The sequence below is a fragment of the Poromitra crassiceps genome, assembly GCF_964638095.1.
Source record: "Poromitra crassiceps genome assembly, chromosome: 28".
Classification (NCBI taxonomy): domain Eukaryota; kingdom Metazoa; phylum Chordata; class Actinopteri; order Beryciformes; family Melamphaidae; genus Poromitra; species Poromitra crassiceps.
Window position 1 is genome coordinate 18636531 of NC_139651.1, and position 20375 is coordinate 18656905.

The window sequence follows — 20375 nt, forward strand, 5'->3', positions numbered from 1 at the left end:
AATAATAAAAGTCGACCTTGATAATAACAACGATTATTCGAAAATTCGAAATTCGATGCCCATCCCTAGTGTGCACGTGTGTGTTGCTATGAGTGTTTGTTGGTATGCACGTGTGTGTTGCTATGAGTGTGTGTTGGTGTGCACGTGTGTGTGTTGCTATGAGTGTGTGTTGCTATGCGTGTGTGTGCACGTGTGTGTGTTGCTATGAGTGTGAGTTGGTGTGCACGTGTGTGTGTTGCTATGAGTGTGTGTTGGTGTGCACATGTGTGTTGCTATGCGTGTGTGTTGGTGTGCACGTGTGTGTGTTGCTATGAGTGTGTGTTGGTGTGCACGTGTGTGTTGCTATGCGTGTGTGTTGGTGTGCACGTGTGTGTGTGTTGCTATGCGTGTGTGTTGGTGTACACGTGTGTGTTGCTATGAGTGTGTGTTGGTGTGCACGTGTGTGTGTTGCTATGAGTGTGTGTATTAGGGATGCACCGATCCACTTTTTTCACTTCCGACCTGATTCCGATACCTGAATTTGGATATCTGCCGATACCGATATTATGCCGATACCAATATTTTTCTTGAATATACAGTATAGGCAAAGATTTGGCTAATTAAAGTTTTTTTTTTAAATATACCTTGCAAAAAGCAGACAAAATTAAGAAAATATACAAGGCAAAGAAGGATACTATTATACATTATTACACAAATTACAGCCAGCTGTGTGCTGGAATTGCAAAAAAAAAAATATATATATATATATATATATATATATTTTTTTTCCCCCCAATTCCGATCCGATCCGTGAATTAGTGCCATATCGGCTACCGATATTGGATCGGATCGGCCCCATCCCTAGTGTGTATGTCAGTATGAGCCTGTGTCTGTGTGTGTTTACACATGTGTGCGTTTGTTTCCTTCCCTGCTCACATTCAATCCCTCCATCCATTACATCACACATACAGACCATTGATTCTCATAGATTTATTGGCGCCATTTGGGTCAGAGTTCACAATGACTAAGGTGGGCTTTGAGTGACAGCTGCTCACCCAACCTGGCCCCGCCCCTCTCTCTCCCTCTGTAGATATGTAACCTCTCTCTACCGCCAGCGCTGCGCCTTCATGAAACTTGATGTATTTTTAATGTGGGCAGGCCGTGTGTGCAGCTCAGTCTAATGGACGCAGCTCTCAGCTCCTTATTGATCGTCGGCTCCATCAGGCACGTCCGCATTCACACTCTGCTCTGATGGCTGGAAAACATGCCAGAGCTGTGATGCATCAGACAGTACAAGACAACATGGTGACATCACTCCTGTGTGCATTAGGGCTGTGAGTCTTCACTGGCCTCACGATTCCATTCGATTACGATTCAGAGGGCTACGATTCGATTCGATTACGATTATCAATGCATCTCGATTCATCTTAAATCGATGCATCACTTTTTTCCCCAATGCATGATTTATTTTTTCTCACTTTATTTTTTCTCACTGTGTGGCTACTTTTAAAATAAAAGTGCATTTGGAATTGCATTGTATTATGATCCAAATAAACAACTGCATGTACTTCCATTATATTTTATTTTATTATAAAAAATATATATATTTTTGACATTTGTGAATCGATGCAGAATCATGCACGTCCGCATCGCGATGCATCTTATAATCGATTATTTTTGACACCCCTAGTGTGCATACTGAGACAGTACAAGACAACATGGTGACATCACTCCTGTGTGCATACTGAGACAGTACAAGACAACATGGTGACATCACTCTGTGTGCATACTGAGACAGTTCAAGACAACATGGTGACATCACTCTGTGTGCATACTGAGACAGTACAAGACAACATGGTGACATCACTCTGTGTGCATACTGAGACAGTACAAGACAACATGGTGACATCACTCCTGTGTGCATACTGAGACAGTACAAGACAACATGGTGACATCACTCCTGTGTGCATACTGAGACAGTACAAGACAACATGGTGACATCACTCTGTGTGCATACTGAGACAGTACAAGACAACATGGTGACATCACTCTGTGTGCATACTGAGACAGTACAAGACAACATGGTGACATCACTCTGTGTGCATACTGAGACAGTACAAGACAACATGGTGACATCACTCTGTGTGCATACTGAGACAGTACAAGACAACATGGTGACATCACTCTGTGTGCATACTGAGACAGTACAAGACAACATGGTGACATCACTCTGTGTGCATACTGAGACAGTACAAGACAACATGGTGACATCACTCTGTGTGCATACTGAGACAGTACAAGACAACATGGTGACATCACTCTGTGTGCATACTGAGACAGTACAAGGTGTCGGCTGCTCTACTGATATTGTTACATTGAAGCTGCCGATGTTCTGCGCTGATATTTAATTTGATATTCTTTCAATGTGACCATTGTCATTGCCTCTGAAACAGTACTTACACCATGTGCCATTAAAACACTCAACTGAAACCTATATAAAGGTGGGTGATAAGGTTATGGCTAAGCATTTTAAGTCAAACTTAAGCACAAGACTAAGGGGACATTCACACCAAAAGCGCTTTTTTCTATGAAAATCATGTTGAGAGCGCTTCCATTGTGCACAAAACACAGCGCACGGAGCGTTTTTTTTTGCGCTCCGTTTGTTTTCCCCTGCAGTCGCGTGCAGTACAGATCAGAACACAACGACCACAAGGACAGTAGCCAGCTGGTTTTGTCTGTTGTTCACTGTCAACACGAAAGCCAGATTATTGCCAATTCTGGCAGCAGCGGAGGTTGAAAATCCCTCGGGAGAAGAGAAGGTAGGAGGAGTGGAAAAGACGATCAGGGCGCTTTTCCTCAATGTTCAACTTTTTTCAGCTTAAAAACGCCCACAGCGCTCCTCCAAAAACAACAGACGCCACCAGCGCTGAAACGCCAGGGGCGTTCATTAAAAGAGGAGCACGTTTAGCGCGTCCTTACATAGAGAATGAACTGCAGAAAGACGCTGGCAGCTCCAAAAACGCTATTGGTCTGAATGGCCGACAGGCTGTGCATGACAGCTGATGTGTTTTGCAGATAAACAAACAACTTAATTTTTCCCCCTTTCTGTTTGGGTGTGGCATTTGCACACCCAGGCGCACCCGTAGCTACGCCATTGTCGTGATCATGTGACGTCACATTCTGTTTGGTTCGGTGGATCAGTCGGGCCTCCAGCCCCGCCCACAGCCATTTCCTGAAATTACAAAGTCCACGGGCCAATCGGGGACCGGCCTCGTAGTTGACAACGTAAACCGACCAATCGGGGTCGCCGCTGGCAAAACGGTAATGGCGGCTCCGGAAGCAACGAGCGGTAACATTAACGTTAGTAGAGTAAACAGCCGTAAGAGCAGTTATATTGCAGAAATAGACTCAATAACAACAATGAAACAAGAAGAACAGTATTGAAGAGCAGGGTTTCTTGGCGCAGAGACTTTTGCGTTCTTTTCCGAGTGGATTTTGGATGGGATTTGGCGACGCTGCTGATTGGCTGAAGGAGTTGTCTGTCAAGGCAGGTACACTCCCACCCATTGAAATCTCTGTGGACGTCTGGAAGTCCAGACTGATACATAGAGCCAAACAGGATGTGATGTCACGTTATCAGGTGGTTTACCAGGATATGCACAGAGCGGGTTGACCTCATATTGTGTGTGTGTGTGTGTGTGTGTGTGTGTGTGTGTGTGTGTGTGTGTGTGTGTGTGCGTGCATGCGTGCGTGCGTGCGTGCGTGCGTGTGTGTTCCCTCTCTCTCTCTCTCTCTAGGTACATGAAGTACCTGTACCCGTACGAGTGTGAGAGGAAAGGCCTGAGCTCCCCCGGCGAGCTGCAGGCGGCCATCGACAGTAACCGGCGCGAGGGCCGGCGCCCGAGCTACAGCAGCAGCCTGTTCCGCTTCTCGCCCTCGCCCAGCACCGCCCCCCACATCCTCTCCCCCCCCAAGATGCACCTGTCGGCCCTGGGGCCCGGCACTTCAGGGCTCCTCAACGGCCTGCACGGGTCGCCCTGCCTCAAGAAAGGTAAGGCACCCGGATAGGATATAGGGCTCACTGTCCCACACCTGTGTTTTTGAAGCGCTGCAGCCGCTTCTATAAGCCACTACTGTACGTGTGTCTGTCCGTTTGAACATGAGATGAGCACACAAGATTGAGCCTAGGCCCCTCCCCCGCCTAGATGTGCACACGAGATTTAGCCTAGGCCCCTCCCCCGCCTAGATGTGCACATGAGATTGAGCCTAGGCCCCTCCCCCGCCTAGATGTGCACATGAGATTTAGCCTAGGCCCCTCCCCTGCCTAGATGAGCACACGAGATTTAGCCTAGGCCCCTCCCCCGCCTAGATGAGCACACGAGATTTAGCCTAGGCCCCTCCCCCGCCTAGATGAGCACACAAGATTGAGCCTAGGCTCCTCCCCCGCCTAGATGTGCACACGAGATTGAGCCTAGGCCCCTCCCCCGCCTAGATGAGCACACAAGATTTAGCCTAGGCCCCTCCCCCGCCTAGATGTGCACACGAGATTGAGCCTAGGCCCCTCCCCTGCCTAGATGTGCACACGAGATTGAGCCTAGGCCCCTCCCCCGCCTAGATGAGCACACAAGATTTAGCCTAGGCCCCTCCCCGCCTAGATGAGCACACAAGATTTAGCCTAGGCCCCTCCCCCGCCTAGATGAGCACACGAGATTTAGCCTAGGCCCCTCCCCCGCCTAGATGAGCACACGAGATTTAGCCTAGGCCCCTCCCCCGCCTAGATGTGCACACGAGATTGAGCCTAGGCCCCTCCCCCGCCTAGATGTACACACGAGATTGAGCCTAGGCCCCTCCCCCGCCTAGATGTGCACACGAGATTGAGCCTAGGCCCCTCCCCCGCCTAGATGAGCACACAAGATTGAGCCTAGGCCCCTCCCCTGCCTAGATGTGCACACGAGATTGAGCCTAGGCCCCTCCCCCGCCTAGATGAGCACACAAGATTGAGCCTAGGCCCCTCCCCTGCCTAGATGTGCACACGAGATTGAGCCTAGGCCCCTCCCCCGCCTAGATGTACACACGAGATTGAGCCTAGGCCCCTCCCCCGCCTAGATGTACACACGAGATTGAGCCTAGGCCCCTCCCCCGCCTAGATGAGCACACAAGATTGAGCCTAGGCCCCTCCCCTGCCTAGATGTGCACACGAGATTGAGCCTAGGCCCCTCCCCCGCCTAGATGAGCACACAAGATTTAGCCTAGGCCCCTCCCCCGCCTAGATGAGCACACAAGATTTAGCCTAGGCCCCTCCCCCGCCTAGATGAGCACACGAGATTTAGCCTAGGCCCCTCCCCCGCCTAGATGAGCACACGAGATTTAGCCTAGGCCCCTCCCCCGCCTAGATGTGCACACGAGATTGAGCCTAGGCCCCTCCCCCGCCTAGATGTACACACGAGATTGAGCCTAGGCCCCTCCCCCGCCTAGATGTACACACGAGATTGAGCCTAGGCCCCTCCCCCGCCTAGATGTACACACGAGATTGAGCCTAGGCCCCTCCCCCGCCTAGATGTGCACACGAGATTGAGCCTAGGCCCCTCCCCCGCCTAGATGTACACACGAGATTGAGCCTAGGCCCCTCCCCCGCCTAGATGTGCACATGAGATTGAGCCTAGGCCCCTCCCCTGCCTAGATGTGCACACGAGATTTAGCCTAGGCCCCTCCCCCGCCTAGATGTGCACACGAGATTGAGCCTAGGCCCCTCCCCCAGCTGTACTGTACAAGGAAGTGAGAGGGGAGGCAGAAAGCGCCGTGACTCAAAGCCGATGAAACACACACGCACGGCACGGGGGGCACGGTGGTGCAGTGGTAAGCCCTGTCGCCTCACAGCTTAGAAGGTCCTGGGTTCAATTCCCACCTGGGACGCTGTGAACGCTGAAGGAATGCGTGCCCGTCCGCATGTCCTCGAGTGCCCACCGCCCGAGTTTGCATGTTCTCCCCGTACCCCCCGGGGGTTTCCTTATAGGAACCCCCTTCACCAAAACATGCAATATCCTGGTCGCTGAAGTGGTTCCTCCTCTGGTCGTTAGGGGCGCCTGTTCGGAGGAAGGAGAACTCGTTGGAATAGCGTGATCCTCCCACGTGCTATGTCCTACCGGTGAAGCTTCCTCTGTCAGGTGAAAAGAAGCGGCTGGCTAACTGCCCATGTCTCGGAGGAAGCATGGAGCCAGTTTCGGCTCTCCCCAGATCGGCAGAGGGTGGAGCAGCAACCAGGATAAATACATTAAAATTAGGGTTAGGTAGGCACTAATGGGGGATAAAAATGGGATTAAAAAATGGGGGGGGGGGGGGGGCACGCAGTGCCAGAGAGGGGGTTGGAGGAGAAGGCTCTGACCTGCGCAAACCTGCACCGCTTACTTCAACACCTGGGTGTGATCTGTTTCATGTTACATGTTAATGTTGTGGTCATGTGATGTTGTGGTCATGTGATATGTTGTAATTGTATGTCTGATGTAACCTTACGCTGCTTCTTGGCCAAAGAGAATTTTAATCTCAATGAAACAAACCTGGTTAAATTTAGGGGTTAAAAAAACACATTTAAAAGACGCCTACCTCATATAACTTCCATCAGTTTGATACTACTACTATGATCATTTATACACACCGAGGATTTTCCTAAACAGCCTAAAGACATTTGGCAAGTTAGCGAGTTAAATTGGGTTTACTGTCAACTACATCCTACATTACAACTACATACTACATACATCTTATATCTGGAAGTAAATCAGCAGCTCCCAGATGCAATATGCAACTTTATGAATGTGGAGAAGGGCTGTGCTGAAAGACTCCCTGGATGAATGAAGGAATAGGACGATTCAGCATGACATCACCACACCTGGATATGACATCACCACACCTGGATATGACATCACGGCACCTGGATATGCCACCTGGCTCCATAGGCTTGTTTAGCAACACTGATCCCTGGTATAAAGCATTCCACAGGCCGGAGCTGCTCTGTACCTGGGTGGATTGGACTGGAGCATTCCGGTTACAGTTGTGCTCCTGTTGCAGGAAGGAGCGCTGCTTTCATTCAAACATGAATGGAGAACTAGTGCCCTCTGTCGCAATTTAGAGGAATTACATCTAAGTTATATTTGGGGGGGAAATCCATGAAGGCGCAACATCTCACCTATTGCAGCAGTAAAGCTGGAAATGAGATGGTTTACATTGTTTATAGAGGCTGTGTGTGTGTGTGTGTGTGTGTGTGTGTGTGTGTGTGTGTGTGTGTGTGTGTGTGTGTGTGTGTGTGTGTGTGTGTGTGTGTGTGTGTGTGTGCGTGTGTGTGTGCCTGTGTGTGTGCGTGTGTGTATCCATGCATACTTGTGTATGTCTTACAGTGTGTGTCTGTGTGTGTGTCCATGTATACTTGTAATAATAATAATAATAATAATAAATTCAATTTATATACACACTTTAAAATCCAAGGACTTCACAAGGTGCTTTACAGATGCATGATAAAAGCAATCAAGCAATCAATCAAGGAAAAATAAAAAAATAAAAACAGCTACTAAAAGAATAAAAACATAAAAGGATAAAAACATAAAAACATAACATGTGTAAAGAGAGAGGGAGGAGCCTAACGTGTAAAGAGATGGGGAGGAGCCTAGGGGAAAGCTAAAATAAATAAGTGGGTTTTTTAAGTTTTGATTTAAAAACGTCAAAAGAGTCTGTAGCCCTGAGTGGTCCTGGGAGCTGATTCCACAGCCGGGGAACCAGTGAAGAGAAGGCACCCATGCTTGCCAGTTAGGTCTTGTGTATGTCTTACTGTGTGTGTGTGTGTGTCTGTCTGTCTGTCTGTCTGTCTGTCTGTCTGTCTGTCTCTCACTCTGTCTGTCTGTCTGTCTGTCTGTCTGTCTGTGTGTGTCTGTGCGTGCGGTCCATCCAGGTGTTTAAGAGTCCATGTTGGACGTGGCCCCAGGCTGCTGAGTGCCCTCACCTTTTTACTACACATTAATAACACGGTTCCCACGGGGGGGCGGGGGGCCGCTTTATGACCAGCGCTGCTTGAAAGCGTCAAAGCTTCAGTCCACATCAAGGGGACGGCCGTGATAACTGTCATTACCCGCCCTCTCTTATCTGATGTCGCCTTGACTCTGGCTGGAATGTTGACCCCCCGACCGTCGCCATGTTTGGACTTCTGAAGCCGCTTCTTATTTCCCCCCGCGCGCCGCCGTTGGCGTGATGAGGTCACGCAGGACGCCACGTGGCTCCGCTGTTTTGAAATCGGCCTAAAAAACCCTAAACGTGTTGTTTGCGTTTTCTTCACGAGTTACATTTGTTGTCGCAAAAATGGACAGTAGCAGGTCATTCAAAATGATTTCTCCAGGAGTCAGGAGATGTTTTCTCACATTTTCAATTACGGAACAACAATTTGGACTCTAACTGAACTGAACTAACTCTTGACAATGGTATATAAATCATGCCTGTCTCCCTCCGTCTTTACATCTTATCTTCAATCAAAATGAGTCCAAAATGTCTTAAAAGTCAGCTAACATAAGAACAGTTTTAGTCTCATAATTGTAATAATGGTTTCCAGATAACGTAATAATAATACCATGTTACATTCACATCAATAGTTTCACTACATTTTCAACTCATCTAGAGCAGAGGTTCTCAAATGTTTTTCAGCCAAGCACCCCCTTATAACATAGAAAATATACCGGGGACCCCCTCATTCTGATTTGTGATTTTGGGCTCAGCTTGTTTCCACGCTAACGTGCTTGACTTTTAAATTGATAGGTTTGTCAGATTAGAATGTAATCCATGAACCATTTTAGATTTAAAGCATAACATATTTTCGTTGAACTATGAAGCTTTTTGCACTCAAAAAAAAAACTCCACCCCCCCCCCCCTTCCCTGCTGCAGATCTCATCCTGGCCAGTGATTTGTTCCCCCAAAATCCTGGGGGCACCAATCAGTAACGACTATAGCGATCCGGCGCGCCCACCCAACCTGACTCTGTTGACTTTCAAAAATGAACCACTCTCTCATTGATGCTCCGACCTGTCAGTCATTCAATTCTGACCCCTAGACCTGACCTCAAAACAACAGCAGCGGGGGGGGGTAGTCTGCGTCACACAGTCATTCAACATGATATTCCAGTCTGGGTAGAGACCAGTGTTGGGGGTAACTCATTACAAAAGTAACATATTACATGTAACTTTTAGCAGTAACTCAGTAATATAACTTATTACTTATAGGATTTCAGTAATATTATACTTACTAGGGTGAGTTACTTTGTCAAGTAACTCAAGTTACAAATTGAGTTAATACAAAAAAACATTTAAGCACATATTTAAATAAAGATACAATTATTTCCTAATCAAACTGTGTGTTTTTATGCAAATAACCACTATATACAGTATGACAATAACAAAGGAAAAGAACAACATTTAGAATTTTGGATTGTTTACACTGACTTCAAGGTGGTTGAAATTATTTTTCGGGATGGTTCCGGGGCGGCGATGTCATTCTGCTGCTGCTGCTGTTTTGGTAAAAGTACAAAAGCAGTGTAATAAGTAACGAGTTACTCTACACAGACAGTAATATTGTAAAGTAACTTATTACTTTCAAATGAAAATAACTAGCAATATGTAGTATATCACATTTTGAAAGTAACTCGCCCAACACTGGTAGAGACTGTCTGCATCAACTCACTGTGCATCTCCCCTCATGCAGACGAGCTGACGGCCTCCATGCTGGGGGGGCGGCCCTCCTCCATGGCGCTGGCCCTGGGGCAGCAGCAGGTGGCTGGGCTGGGCCTCGCCAGAGCCGCCACTCTGGAGCAGCTGAGGGAGAAGCTGGAGACGGGCGGCGGGGGCGAGGGCCCGGAGAGGAAGATGGCCCGTCTGGCCGAGGAGCAGCAGCGCCTGATGCAGCAGGCCTTCCATCACAACCTGCTGGCCATGGCTTCCCAAGTGCCCATGAACCTGCGCCTGGGGGCCCCCTCCACCGCCACCACCACCACAACCACCACCAGAGGTCAGCGGTGACACTCACACACGCACGCGCACGCAACGCACGCAACGCACGCACGCACGCATGCATGCACCCACACACCCACACGCACGCACGCACGCACCCATGCACGCGCGCGCGCACACACACACACACACGCACACACACACACACATACATTTTAATATCTTTATTTGTGTTCACATTTAGACAAAAAAAAATCCTTGAACACAAACAATAATAGATGCACAATCAATGGGAAATCTTATAGTGACAGATGTATCTATGGATAAAGGAAACAGCGCCTCCTCCAAATGTGGCGACTGCCACTTATTGTAGAAATAGAGCAGAATTTGGCCAGAGCCTTGGCTCTCGGTCTGGGCAGTGCTGCCCTCTGCAGGCCACTTACAGTACGACCAGCCTATGGACACACACACACACACACACACACACACACAAATGTTAAAGTCAAGGTGAACCCGTTCGTCACGTGCATCTGAGTCCGTTTCAGACTGAAAACAAATTGAGAGGCGGACCATATACGTGTCTATCATTTGATTTGACAATTCTGAGGACTGGCTTTGGCATTGGCCAATCCTGGCGTGTTCCACCCCCAAATAGGGTGGGATTCAGCGTGTTGTCGTGCTACGTGAGTGGGATCCACGGAGTACCACGGAGTACCACGAGCGGACAATCCGATGCATGGGTGCTCCCCGCCCGCCTGGAATCTCCGAGAGACGACCCCTGACAGCCAGGGAGGCTGTCAGGCTCGGAGGCGCGCGCCATTATCGTTATAAATGTAAATAATATTCCTGGAATGCGTGTTTTAACGAGCCAGTAACATTTCTTTGCATTCTTAGAGATTATAGTTCATGTTTTTTGTTCATGTTTCTAACAATTGGCCAAGTTAGTAGTTAGTTTATGGGATAGGAATTCTGCCAGATGACAGGCACTAGGCGCCATTTTCTCTTTCTTTTGGAAGAGAAAATTATCCTGAAAATTTAGATTTGATTGACAGCTGCATGTTGTGATATGATTGGTTGAAATGGGGTAGAAATTTGATAGTACTGGGTGACGTCAGCAAACTGTACATTACTGTTATCAATGAAATCTTGAAAAATGAACTTTTGATGTGAAAAAGTGTGAAAAACGAAAGAAATTAGACTTTTGTGAGTCCTACACGTCTGGTGAAACTCCTCGCTGTCAGGTGTCAGGCGACTTCACATATATAGGAGGAATCCTACACGTCTGGTGAAACTCCTCGCTGTCAGGTGATCCTACACGTCTGCCCAGATCAGCAGAGGGGGTCGAGCAACGACCGGGGATACTGTAGCTTGTCAGGCGGAATTGGCAAAGTATAATTGGGAGAAAACAAGGAAAAATTTCAGAAAGAAACAAAAGTGTGGAATACATTTGAGGGCACAAAATATGATCTTGGTCTCTTGTAATATCCCACATCATAATGATATATACTGTATATATATATATATATATATATCATCATAATGAATAGTGTTTGAAGCACTCAGTACTACGTCAAATAGCTGTTCTGCTCACACAGGATGTGGAAGTCATTTAGACTTGTATGCTGGCTGCAAAGGGAAGTCAGATTGTGTTTCCTGATTGTGCTTCCATGTAATTAGGAGACGTTCCTGCGTTGCTGGAAAGAAACCAACCCTGCAATAATATTTGTAAATGTTGCAAAGGAAACTGCTACTGAGAAAACACTGTGCTACCTAACTAAACTGCTACTGAGAAAACACTGTGCTAGTTACCTGATTAGAGAAATAGCAGCCAAGTGTAATTGTCCTTCCAAAGTCAGTACTCTACTACTACTACTACTTCATTAAGCCACAGATGAAGTTTTCCTTCCATTTGACCAGAATATTGTGTTAATATGACAATAATAAATAAGGGCCAAAAATGAAGTTGATAAAAATCTAAAACACAGCTCTTTTTAAGAGGCTTGGTTCATTATTGGCTGAACTGCGGTATGCAGAGTTGTACGTAGATTTCAGTTGGTTTACTTTGGCCCTGAACTCTGCCACTTTGTTTTGGTTAGTACGGTTTCCCCACATGGCATGCATCAGATGCTTCAGGGGAATGGGGATGTGGTGGTTTCACAGCAGCCTCCGCCCTCCTATCTGGAGTACTTGTGAGGTGATACCATCTCTTCTTCTAATAATCATTTTGCGGGTTCATGTTTGAACTCGCTCCAACTCAGCTCGTCGTCTCCTAGTAGATCCCACCTAGAGCACTGCACCATATTCAACACATGGCCTTCTGAAAGTACTGTAGACCGTGACTAGGTTATCATAGCAAAGATACAACTGCATTGAATAAGCGAATATATGTATATGACGTGTGTGTGTGTGTGTGTGTGTGTGTGTGTGTGTGTGTGTGTGTGTGTGTGTGTGTGTGTGTGAATATTATGTATATCAGCTATGGTTTTCAACAGTCCTTGCTTCCTTTATCAAAGGAATAGCACAGCAGCTAACATTAGCTGCATATTCAACACCCAGAATCTAATGTTATCTGCCTGATGTCACGCTGTGGGATATGCCACTTTCCACCACACATCAGATGATGATGATAATAATCAACTTTATTTGTGTAGCACCTTTCTTATCAAGGTCACATGCTGCTTGTACAAGTACAAAATCCAATACAAATCAAATGAAGTTAAAGCATTAAATCAACAATGCAATACACACAACAGTAATAAGGGAAAACAAACAAGCAACAAGCATAGAATAATTATAATAAGCTGTCAATTCAAATGGAGAGCCATTTTTATAAAGGTCTAAATAAAGGTTTATTATTATAATTAAAGTACAACAATAGCCAATGAGCTGTATTGAGCCATTCTGGTAGGAAATGCATGTTGCATCATGATAATACTTTGAATTGAATTCAACTTAATTGTAACGTATCAGAGATTAATAGAATCATATAGACCAAATCACCGTGACGTCACCATGTAAACAAATTTACTTCCGGGTACCACTTGGGGAAGGCGGCAGGTTTAAATGTGCGTGTTGTCAAATAAATGCTGTCAAACCCTCTCATTGTTTTCGGCCGACTACTTTCAATTTAAATGGTTAAACGGTTGGTAAACATGCTTGTCCGACGTATCTAGCCTTTCTTCTGTTTGTTTTATGTAGTGTTAGCCTGTGTTAGTCTGTCAAACTCGCTGTTTTTTTTGCAGACTCGTTAATGTTAAACGAGTGTGGCTCGGACACACTCGGGCACACTCGGACACACTCGGCACTGTGGCTTGGACGTTACACTACTGACGCTACGTTAATTTAGCTTCAAGTCTACTCTGGTCTGGTCCAACAGGTAAATTAGCTAGTCTGGTCTCCACTAACGTTAGTGAAAGTGTTGTTATGAATGATATTAAACAACAACACAACACGGACGAACCATTTTTGTCTTCTTTGTCTGTTTTTGTCTTCAACACGTCAGTTTGTGCCGTCCACCGCCATTATAATGTGTGGACCTCAGGGGTACCCGGAAGTAAATGTAAACATCCCGCTGATTTGGTCTATTGAATACTTGCTATATCATTCTGGATCAAATTTTAAGTGTGCTCCTGTATTTCATAGACTAGAGAATGTTTTCTTTGTTCTAACAAATGTACATTGCCTGTTTGTGTTTTTGCAATATGGATATTGTTTTATTTATAATTAAATTGAGCATTAGGCCTTTATAAGCATGTTTATTTGTATTATTTTAATTGTCACGCTCATGGATACATATTTGTGGTTTGTTTATTAATTGGGAAAAGGACCACTGGAACAAACGCCGCGAACATGAGCCGGCTACTTTTTCAATCTGACTCGCTACTCAAAAGTTTGGGGAACTCCCTCCCTGTACATGACAACATATATATACAGTATATATGTATATGTATATGAATAAATGTATATAACAAAAGAAAATGACATGGTGAAGCTATAGCATCATATAGTCATATTGCATGTAGCTGACAGTTGCTCCTCTGTCTCCAGATGACAAGCAGCAGGACATGTCTCTGAGCATCTCGACCAATGGAAATGCCAGCATCACTGTGTCAGTGGAGGTCAACGGCACAATCTACTCAGGTCTGTATCAGGGTGGAGAGGAGGTGTATCAGGGTGGAGAGGTGTATCAGGGTGGAGAGGAGGTGTATCAGGGTGGAGAGGAGGTGTATCAGGGTGGAGAGGAGGTGTATCAGGGTGGAGAGGAGGTGTATCAGGGTGGAGAGGTGTATCAGGTGGAGAGGTGTATCAGGGTGGAGAGGTGTATCAGGTGGAGAGGAGGTGTATCAGGGTGGAGAGGAGGTGTATCAGGGTGGAGAGGTGTATCAGGGTGGAGAGGTGTATCAGGGTGGAGAGGAGGTGTATCAGGGTGGAGAGGTGTATCAGGGTGGAGAGGTGTATCAGGGTGGAGAGGAGGTGTATCAGGGTGGAGAGGTGTATCAGGGTGGAGAGGTGTATCAGGGTGGAGAGGTGTATCAGGGTGGAGAGGTGTATCAGGGTGGAGAGGTGTATCAGGGTGGAGAGGTGTATCAGGGTGGAGAGGTGTATCAGGGTGGAGAGGTGTATCAGGGTGGAGAGGAGGTGTATCAGGGTGGAGAGGTGTATCAGGGTGGAGAGGAGGTGTATCAGGGTGGAGAGGTGTATCAGGGTGGAGAGGAGGTGTATCAGGGTGGAGAGGAGGTGTATCAGGGTGGAGAGGAGGTGTATCAGGGTGGAGAGGAGGTGTATCAGGGTGGAGAGGTGTATCAGGGTGGAGAGATGTATCAGGGTGGAGAGGTGTATCAGGGTGGAGAGGTGTATCGGGGGTGGAGAGGTGTATCAGGGTGGAGAGGAGTATCAGGGTGGAGAGATGTATCAGGGTGGAGAGATGTATCGGGGGTGGAGAGGTGTATCAGGGTGGAGAGGTGTATCAGGGTGGAGAGATGTATCAGGGTGGAGAGGTACATCAGGGTGGAGAGATGTATCGGGGGTGGAGAGGTGTATCAGGGTGGAGAGGTGTATCAGGGTGGAGAGGTGCATCAGGGTGGAGAGATGTATCGGGGGTGGAGAGGTGTATCAGGGTGGAGAGGTGTATCAGGGTGGAGAGGTGTATCAGGGTGGAGAGATGTATCAGGGTGGAGAGGTGTATCAGGGTGGAGAGATGTATCAGGGTGGAGAGGTGCATCAGGGTGGAGAGATGTATCCGGGTGGAGAGGTGCATCAGGGTGGAGAGGTGTATCAGGGTGGAGAGATGTATCAGGGTGGAGAGATGTATCGGGGGTGGAGAGGTGTATCAGGGTGGAGAGGTGTATCAGGGTGGAGAGGTGTATCAGGGTGGAGAGATGTATCAGGGTGGAGAGATGTATCGGGGGTGGAGAGGTGTATCAGGGTGGAGAGGTGTATCAGGGTGGAGAGATGTATCAGGGTGGAGAGGTGCATCAGGGTGGAGAGGTGTATCAGGGTGGAGAGGAGTATCAGGGTGGAGAGGTGTATCAGGGTGGAGAGGTGTATCAGGGTGGAGAGGTGTATCAGGGTGGAGAGGTGTATCAGGGTGGAGAGGAGGTGTATCAGGGTGGAGAGATGTATCAGGGTGGAGAGGAGGTGTATCAGGGTGGAGAGATGTATCAGGGTGGAGAGGAGGTGTATCAGGGTGGAGAGGTGTATCAGGGTGGAGAGGAGGTGTATCAGGGTGGAGAGGAGCTGTATCAGGGTGGAGAGGTGTATCAGGGTGGAGAGGTGTATCAGGGTGGAGAGGTGTATCAGGGTGGAGAGGAGGTGTATCAGGGTGGAGAGGTGTATCAGGGTGGAGAGGAGGTGTATCAGGGTGGAGAGGAGGTGTATCAGGGTGGAGAGGAGGTGTATCAGGGTGGAGAGGTGTATCAGGGTGGAGAGGTGTATCAGGGTGGAGAGGAGGTGTATCAGGGTGGAGAGGTGGTCGCCTTTGAATGCAAGTCAATGGAATGGAGTGGGGATGACAGTGACACAATATTTGCCAGAACCAACACACTGATTTAAATCTATTCACCTTATTCACCACGCCCACTTTTTCTCTCTTAGACGCAATTGTATTTGTTCTTCCGGTTCAGCGCTGGTTGGCGGCCAATTTAAAAACAAAACGTCACTATGAATGAAGTTTGGCAACATTCAGAAGCTACACTGCGGCCAACTTCAGTGTACATGTTCATAGCGTTACTGCTGCGAGGAGCCGATGGCTGTTACCCGGTCGGCATTTAACGTTAGTTACAAAAGCACGTCGACAGTGTTTTCTCACTGTAGAGGTTGACAGATACTAGCTAGTCCGACCGGTCACACAGCCAGCGCTCTCAGTCCTCGCTGCTCGTAAAATATTTCCAAATAGGTGTTATTCTGATAAACTGGTCACATATTTGGAATGTTACGTTCTCACCCGAAAAAATATTAAAACTTTAAAACGGTTTGTTTTTGTGCAAATTGCATAGCTAAATTGAAATAATTACTACGTCCGAAAGAGTACTACATAAGCGAAGTAAAAGTAAAAGTAAAAGGTCTGAGTGAAATGTTATGCGATCTCTCCTCTTTCTAAATATATCCGTACCATTTGGTTTGAACCAGTAAAACTATTTTTATCCGTATTTTAGGAAATATCTATGGGAAAATAAATAGCGGATGAAAATCTCTGGTACAGTGCTGAAGCAGGAAGTGACGTTCCACTTTGCCTCTCTATATGGGAGGCCTCACTGTATGACATCACTTCCTGTCGTCCAGCATCTGAGCGGAGCGAGACTTGTTATTCAGACCCGCCATCGCTGGAAGCTTGATGACGTGGATGGTGGGTCTGACTACGTGAGACTAAATGTAGTGCTGTCTTGTCTCCTGCAGGAACCTTGTTTGCCCAGAGGTCTGGAGGGGCCCCGGGGCCCGCTGTGTCGGCTGCCACCGCCTCAGCGCCCCCTGCTGGAAGCAGCACTAGCTTTGGCTTCTCCGCACCCCACGCCCAGACCCTCAGCCCCGCCTCCTCCTCCTCCTCCAAGGGGCCCGGCTCGGCCGAGCCGCCCGCCGGCGGGTCACCCTAACACGGGCCGCCCCGTCGTACCCGCTCCCCAGGCCTCCACCTCCACCTGGAGGCCCAGCATGAATATACAGTACATTGAGAAACGGATAAGAATTAACAAACTGTTGCACAACAAATACCTCATCGACCTTGTCAACCCCTTGGCTGTCCAATCACGAACACAAAGCCCGAGAATATTATATATATGACATGTGCCCACACGCACAGCTATGCATTTTACTCAACACACAAACACATACACACGCCATGCGACAAACACGCACACACACATACAGACACACACTCGCTCTACGCACACACACACACACACACAATGACACGTGTTAATCGTAACATACATGCTAAACACAATCAGCTCAGCCAAAACCCACTGACAGGTATAGTCACAATTGAACTTGAAAAGTTTTATTTTAGGAACATTTTGTTTTGTTTGTTGCCATTTTGTTGTCTTTTTTTGATTTTGTGTTTTTAGAATTATTTTTATTTTTTGTTTTTATTTAGTTTTTTTCTCTTTTTACATACCTCAAATCCAGTAACCTGCAGTGGTGTCCTTACCTCAGGAGCTGTAGTATATTTAACCTGAATCAACTTTATTTTTGTATTCTTTTTGACCTTGTTGCAATCAGGGGAAGTCAGGTAATTGTCACCAGTGGAACCTCGTGTACAGTACGGCCCTCCTCACAGTGACTGACCTCCAGCGCTGACCGCTCCCGCTCAGGTCTCCTCACAGTGACTGACCTCCAGCACTGACCGCTCCGCTCAGGTCTCCTCACAGTGACTGACCTCCAGCGCTGACCGCTCCGCTCAGGTCTCCTCACAGTGACTGACCTCCAGCGCTCACCGCTCCGCTCAGGTCTCCTCACAGTGACTGACCTCCAGCACTGACCGCTCCGCTCAGGTCTCCTCACAGTGACTGACCTCCAGCGCTGACCGCTCCGCTCAGGTCTCCTCACAGTGACTTGACCTCCAGCACTGACCGCTCAGCTGAGGTCTCCTCACAGTGACTTGACCTCCAGCACTGACCGCTCAGCTGAGGTCTCCTCACAGTGACTGACCTCCAGCACTGACCGCTCCACTCAGGTCTCCTCACAGTGACTGACCTCCAGCACTGACCGCTCCGCTCAGGTCTCCTCACAGTGACTTGACCTCCAGCACTGACCGCTCCGCTCAGGTCTCCTCACAGTGACTTGACCTCCAGCGCTGACCGCTCCGCTCAGTTCTCCTCACAGTGACTTGACCTCCAGCGCTGACCGCTCCGCTCAGGTCTCCTCACAGTGACTTGACCTCCAGAGCTGACCGCTCCGCTCAGGTCTCCTCACAGTGACTGACCTCCAGCGCCGACCACTCCGCTCAGGTCTCCATGATGCCGCAGCAGCCATTTTCTGAGCTGCAGCGCCTCACGTTCAAAGTGCTCATGGATCAGATGCTGTAGATCAGCACATGAAATACCTCAGTACGCAACCTCAGTACGCAACCCCCGACCTCAGTTAACAATCACTCACAGGACAATAGACTTGGCACGTCGTTCACAACTGAAAATTAGGCAACGTTACGGTACGCTAGAAGTTCATCCAATACTCTGGGAGACAATGTTGATGGAGCGATATTGACAATGCCCCGTTGTGCGCAATGGTTCTGTTGGAAGTGGAGTGACGGAGTGACACTTGTGCGTACTCTCTAGTCCGTCTCCAATCGTTAACTTAAGCAGGAGGTGATTTCCCTGCCTACCAACACGAGGGTCACAGGTTCGCACCCCCGTGTTGCCTCCGGCTTGGTCGGGCGTCCATACAGGCACCATTGGCTGGTGTCTGCGGGTGGGAAGCCGGATTGGGGGGTATGTGTCCTGGTCGCTGCACTAGCGCCTCCTCTGGTTGTTCGGGGGCGCCTGGTCGGGGTGGAAGGGAACTGGTGGGAATAGCGTGATCCTCCCACGTGCTACGTCCTGCCGGGGGAAGCTCCCTGTCGGGTGAAAAGAAGCGGCTGGCGACTGCACGTGTCGGAGGAAGCATGGTGCTAGTTTCGGCTCTCCCCAGATCGGCAGAGGGTAGAGCAGCGACCGAGGCAGCAGTGGGTGAGGAATTGGGGAGAAGAATTGGGGGAAAAATCGGAATAATAATAATAATATTACTGACTTAAGCAGGAGGTGTAATAATAATAATAATGGCTTAAGCAGGAAGTGTAGTCTTGCTGGATTTGTGAGCTGTTTTAGATTGATAAAAATATATATATATATATAAATGATCTTGCAGTATAAATAGCCGTCCCACTCAAAGAAGAATTTGAGTCAAGGGGCCACGGAAAAGCCGACACAACCACCACTAACACTTTCCTCCTCATTGCGTGTGCTAAAGCTAATCTGCTATTCCGACCAGCTGGGGGCGACGTCGCATTGGAGGTGACGTGGAATAACAGATTCAGTTGTGAACGAGGCACAAGTATGTAGTACGCAAAACCTCCCATTACGGACCTCCCAGTAAGAAGGCGTGAGATTTATGTGTACAGAACACCTGATAAAAAACACATCCTTGCGCCATCTGAGAGGCACTACCAAATAGCGCCCCCTTGTGGATCTGCGCAAGCTGTCTTGGAACAGAACAAAAGATGGAGGGAGCCGATCCTCCGGTGGTTAGGAGTAGCAAAACCCTGAGCTCAGTTCACCACCCAACTCCCTGTCTATTTAACATGATCTCAGACCCTCTCAGAACCTCATCTTGGCCTCCTCCGCTCTGAAGGGTGTCTCTCTCAGGAATGCACTGTGACATCTCCACTGACTCGCATTGTTGATTTTTAAAGGAAAAAAAAACAAAACAAAAAAGGATTCATACCTGAAGAATGCACAAGTCGACACGACTGTTGTTCCACGAATACCTCATGAGACTCTCTGTTGTTCCACGAATACCTCATGAGACTCTCTGTTGTTCCACGAATACCTCATGAGACTCTCTGAAGAGGAGAGCGACACTACATACCTCATATTGCTGCGAAGCCAACAAGACTTGAAACCTGCTGGTTTGAAATCGGAACTGATCGGAACGTACTGACCAGACTGCTGCTGGTTCTGAACGTACTGACCAGACTGCTGCTGGTTCTGAACGTACTGACAGACATGGTGCTGGTTCTGGTTCCGGGGACACGTACCAAGCTGAACTGGGATGGGGCTTGCTTCTTTCTCTACTGTTTTGACCTGTAGAACTTGTTTGTTTTATGCTCGCTTCTGTTTCTCCTGTTTGTTCTGTTTTTTTGGCTCAAGTTTGGAGATGTTGTGAATGAGATGTTGTCGGAGGAGAGTGGTACATCTGCAAAACCTTTTTTTTTTTTTTTTTGCAGGATTTAAG

At 47.9% G+C, this 20375-nt stretch overlaps 1 protein-coding gene across 1 annotated transcript in view; it reads left to right on the forward strand.

Moving 5' to 3' along the window:
- Positions 1-17041, forward strand: part of LOC310799614 (AT-rich interactive domain-containing protein 3B) — a gene marked incomplete at both ends in the record, with an annotated part of 125467 nt that extends 108426 nt beyond the window's left edge. The window contains 4 exons of the mRNA XM_083662203.1: positions 3777-4030; positions 9709-10011; positions 14001-14093; positions 16848-17041. Of these exons, the coding sequence (XP_083518329.1) occupies positions 3777-4030; positions 9709-10011; positions 14001-14093; positions 16848-17041 (844 nt within the window). The remainder of the gene's footprint in view (positions 1-3776; positions 4031-9708; positions 10012-14000; positions 14094-16847) is intronic.
- Positions 17042-20375: the final 3334 nt, after the last annotated feature.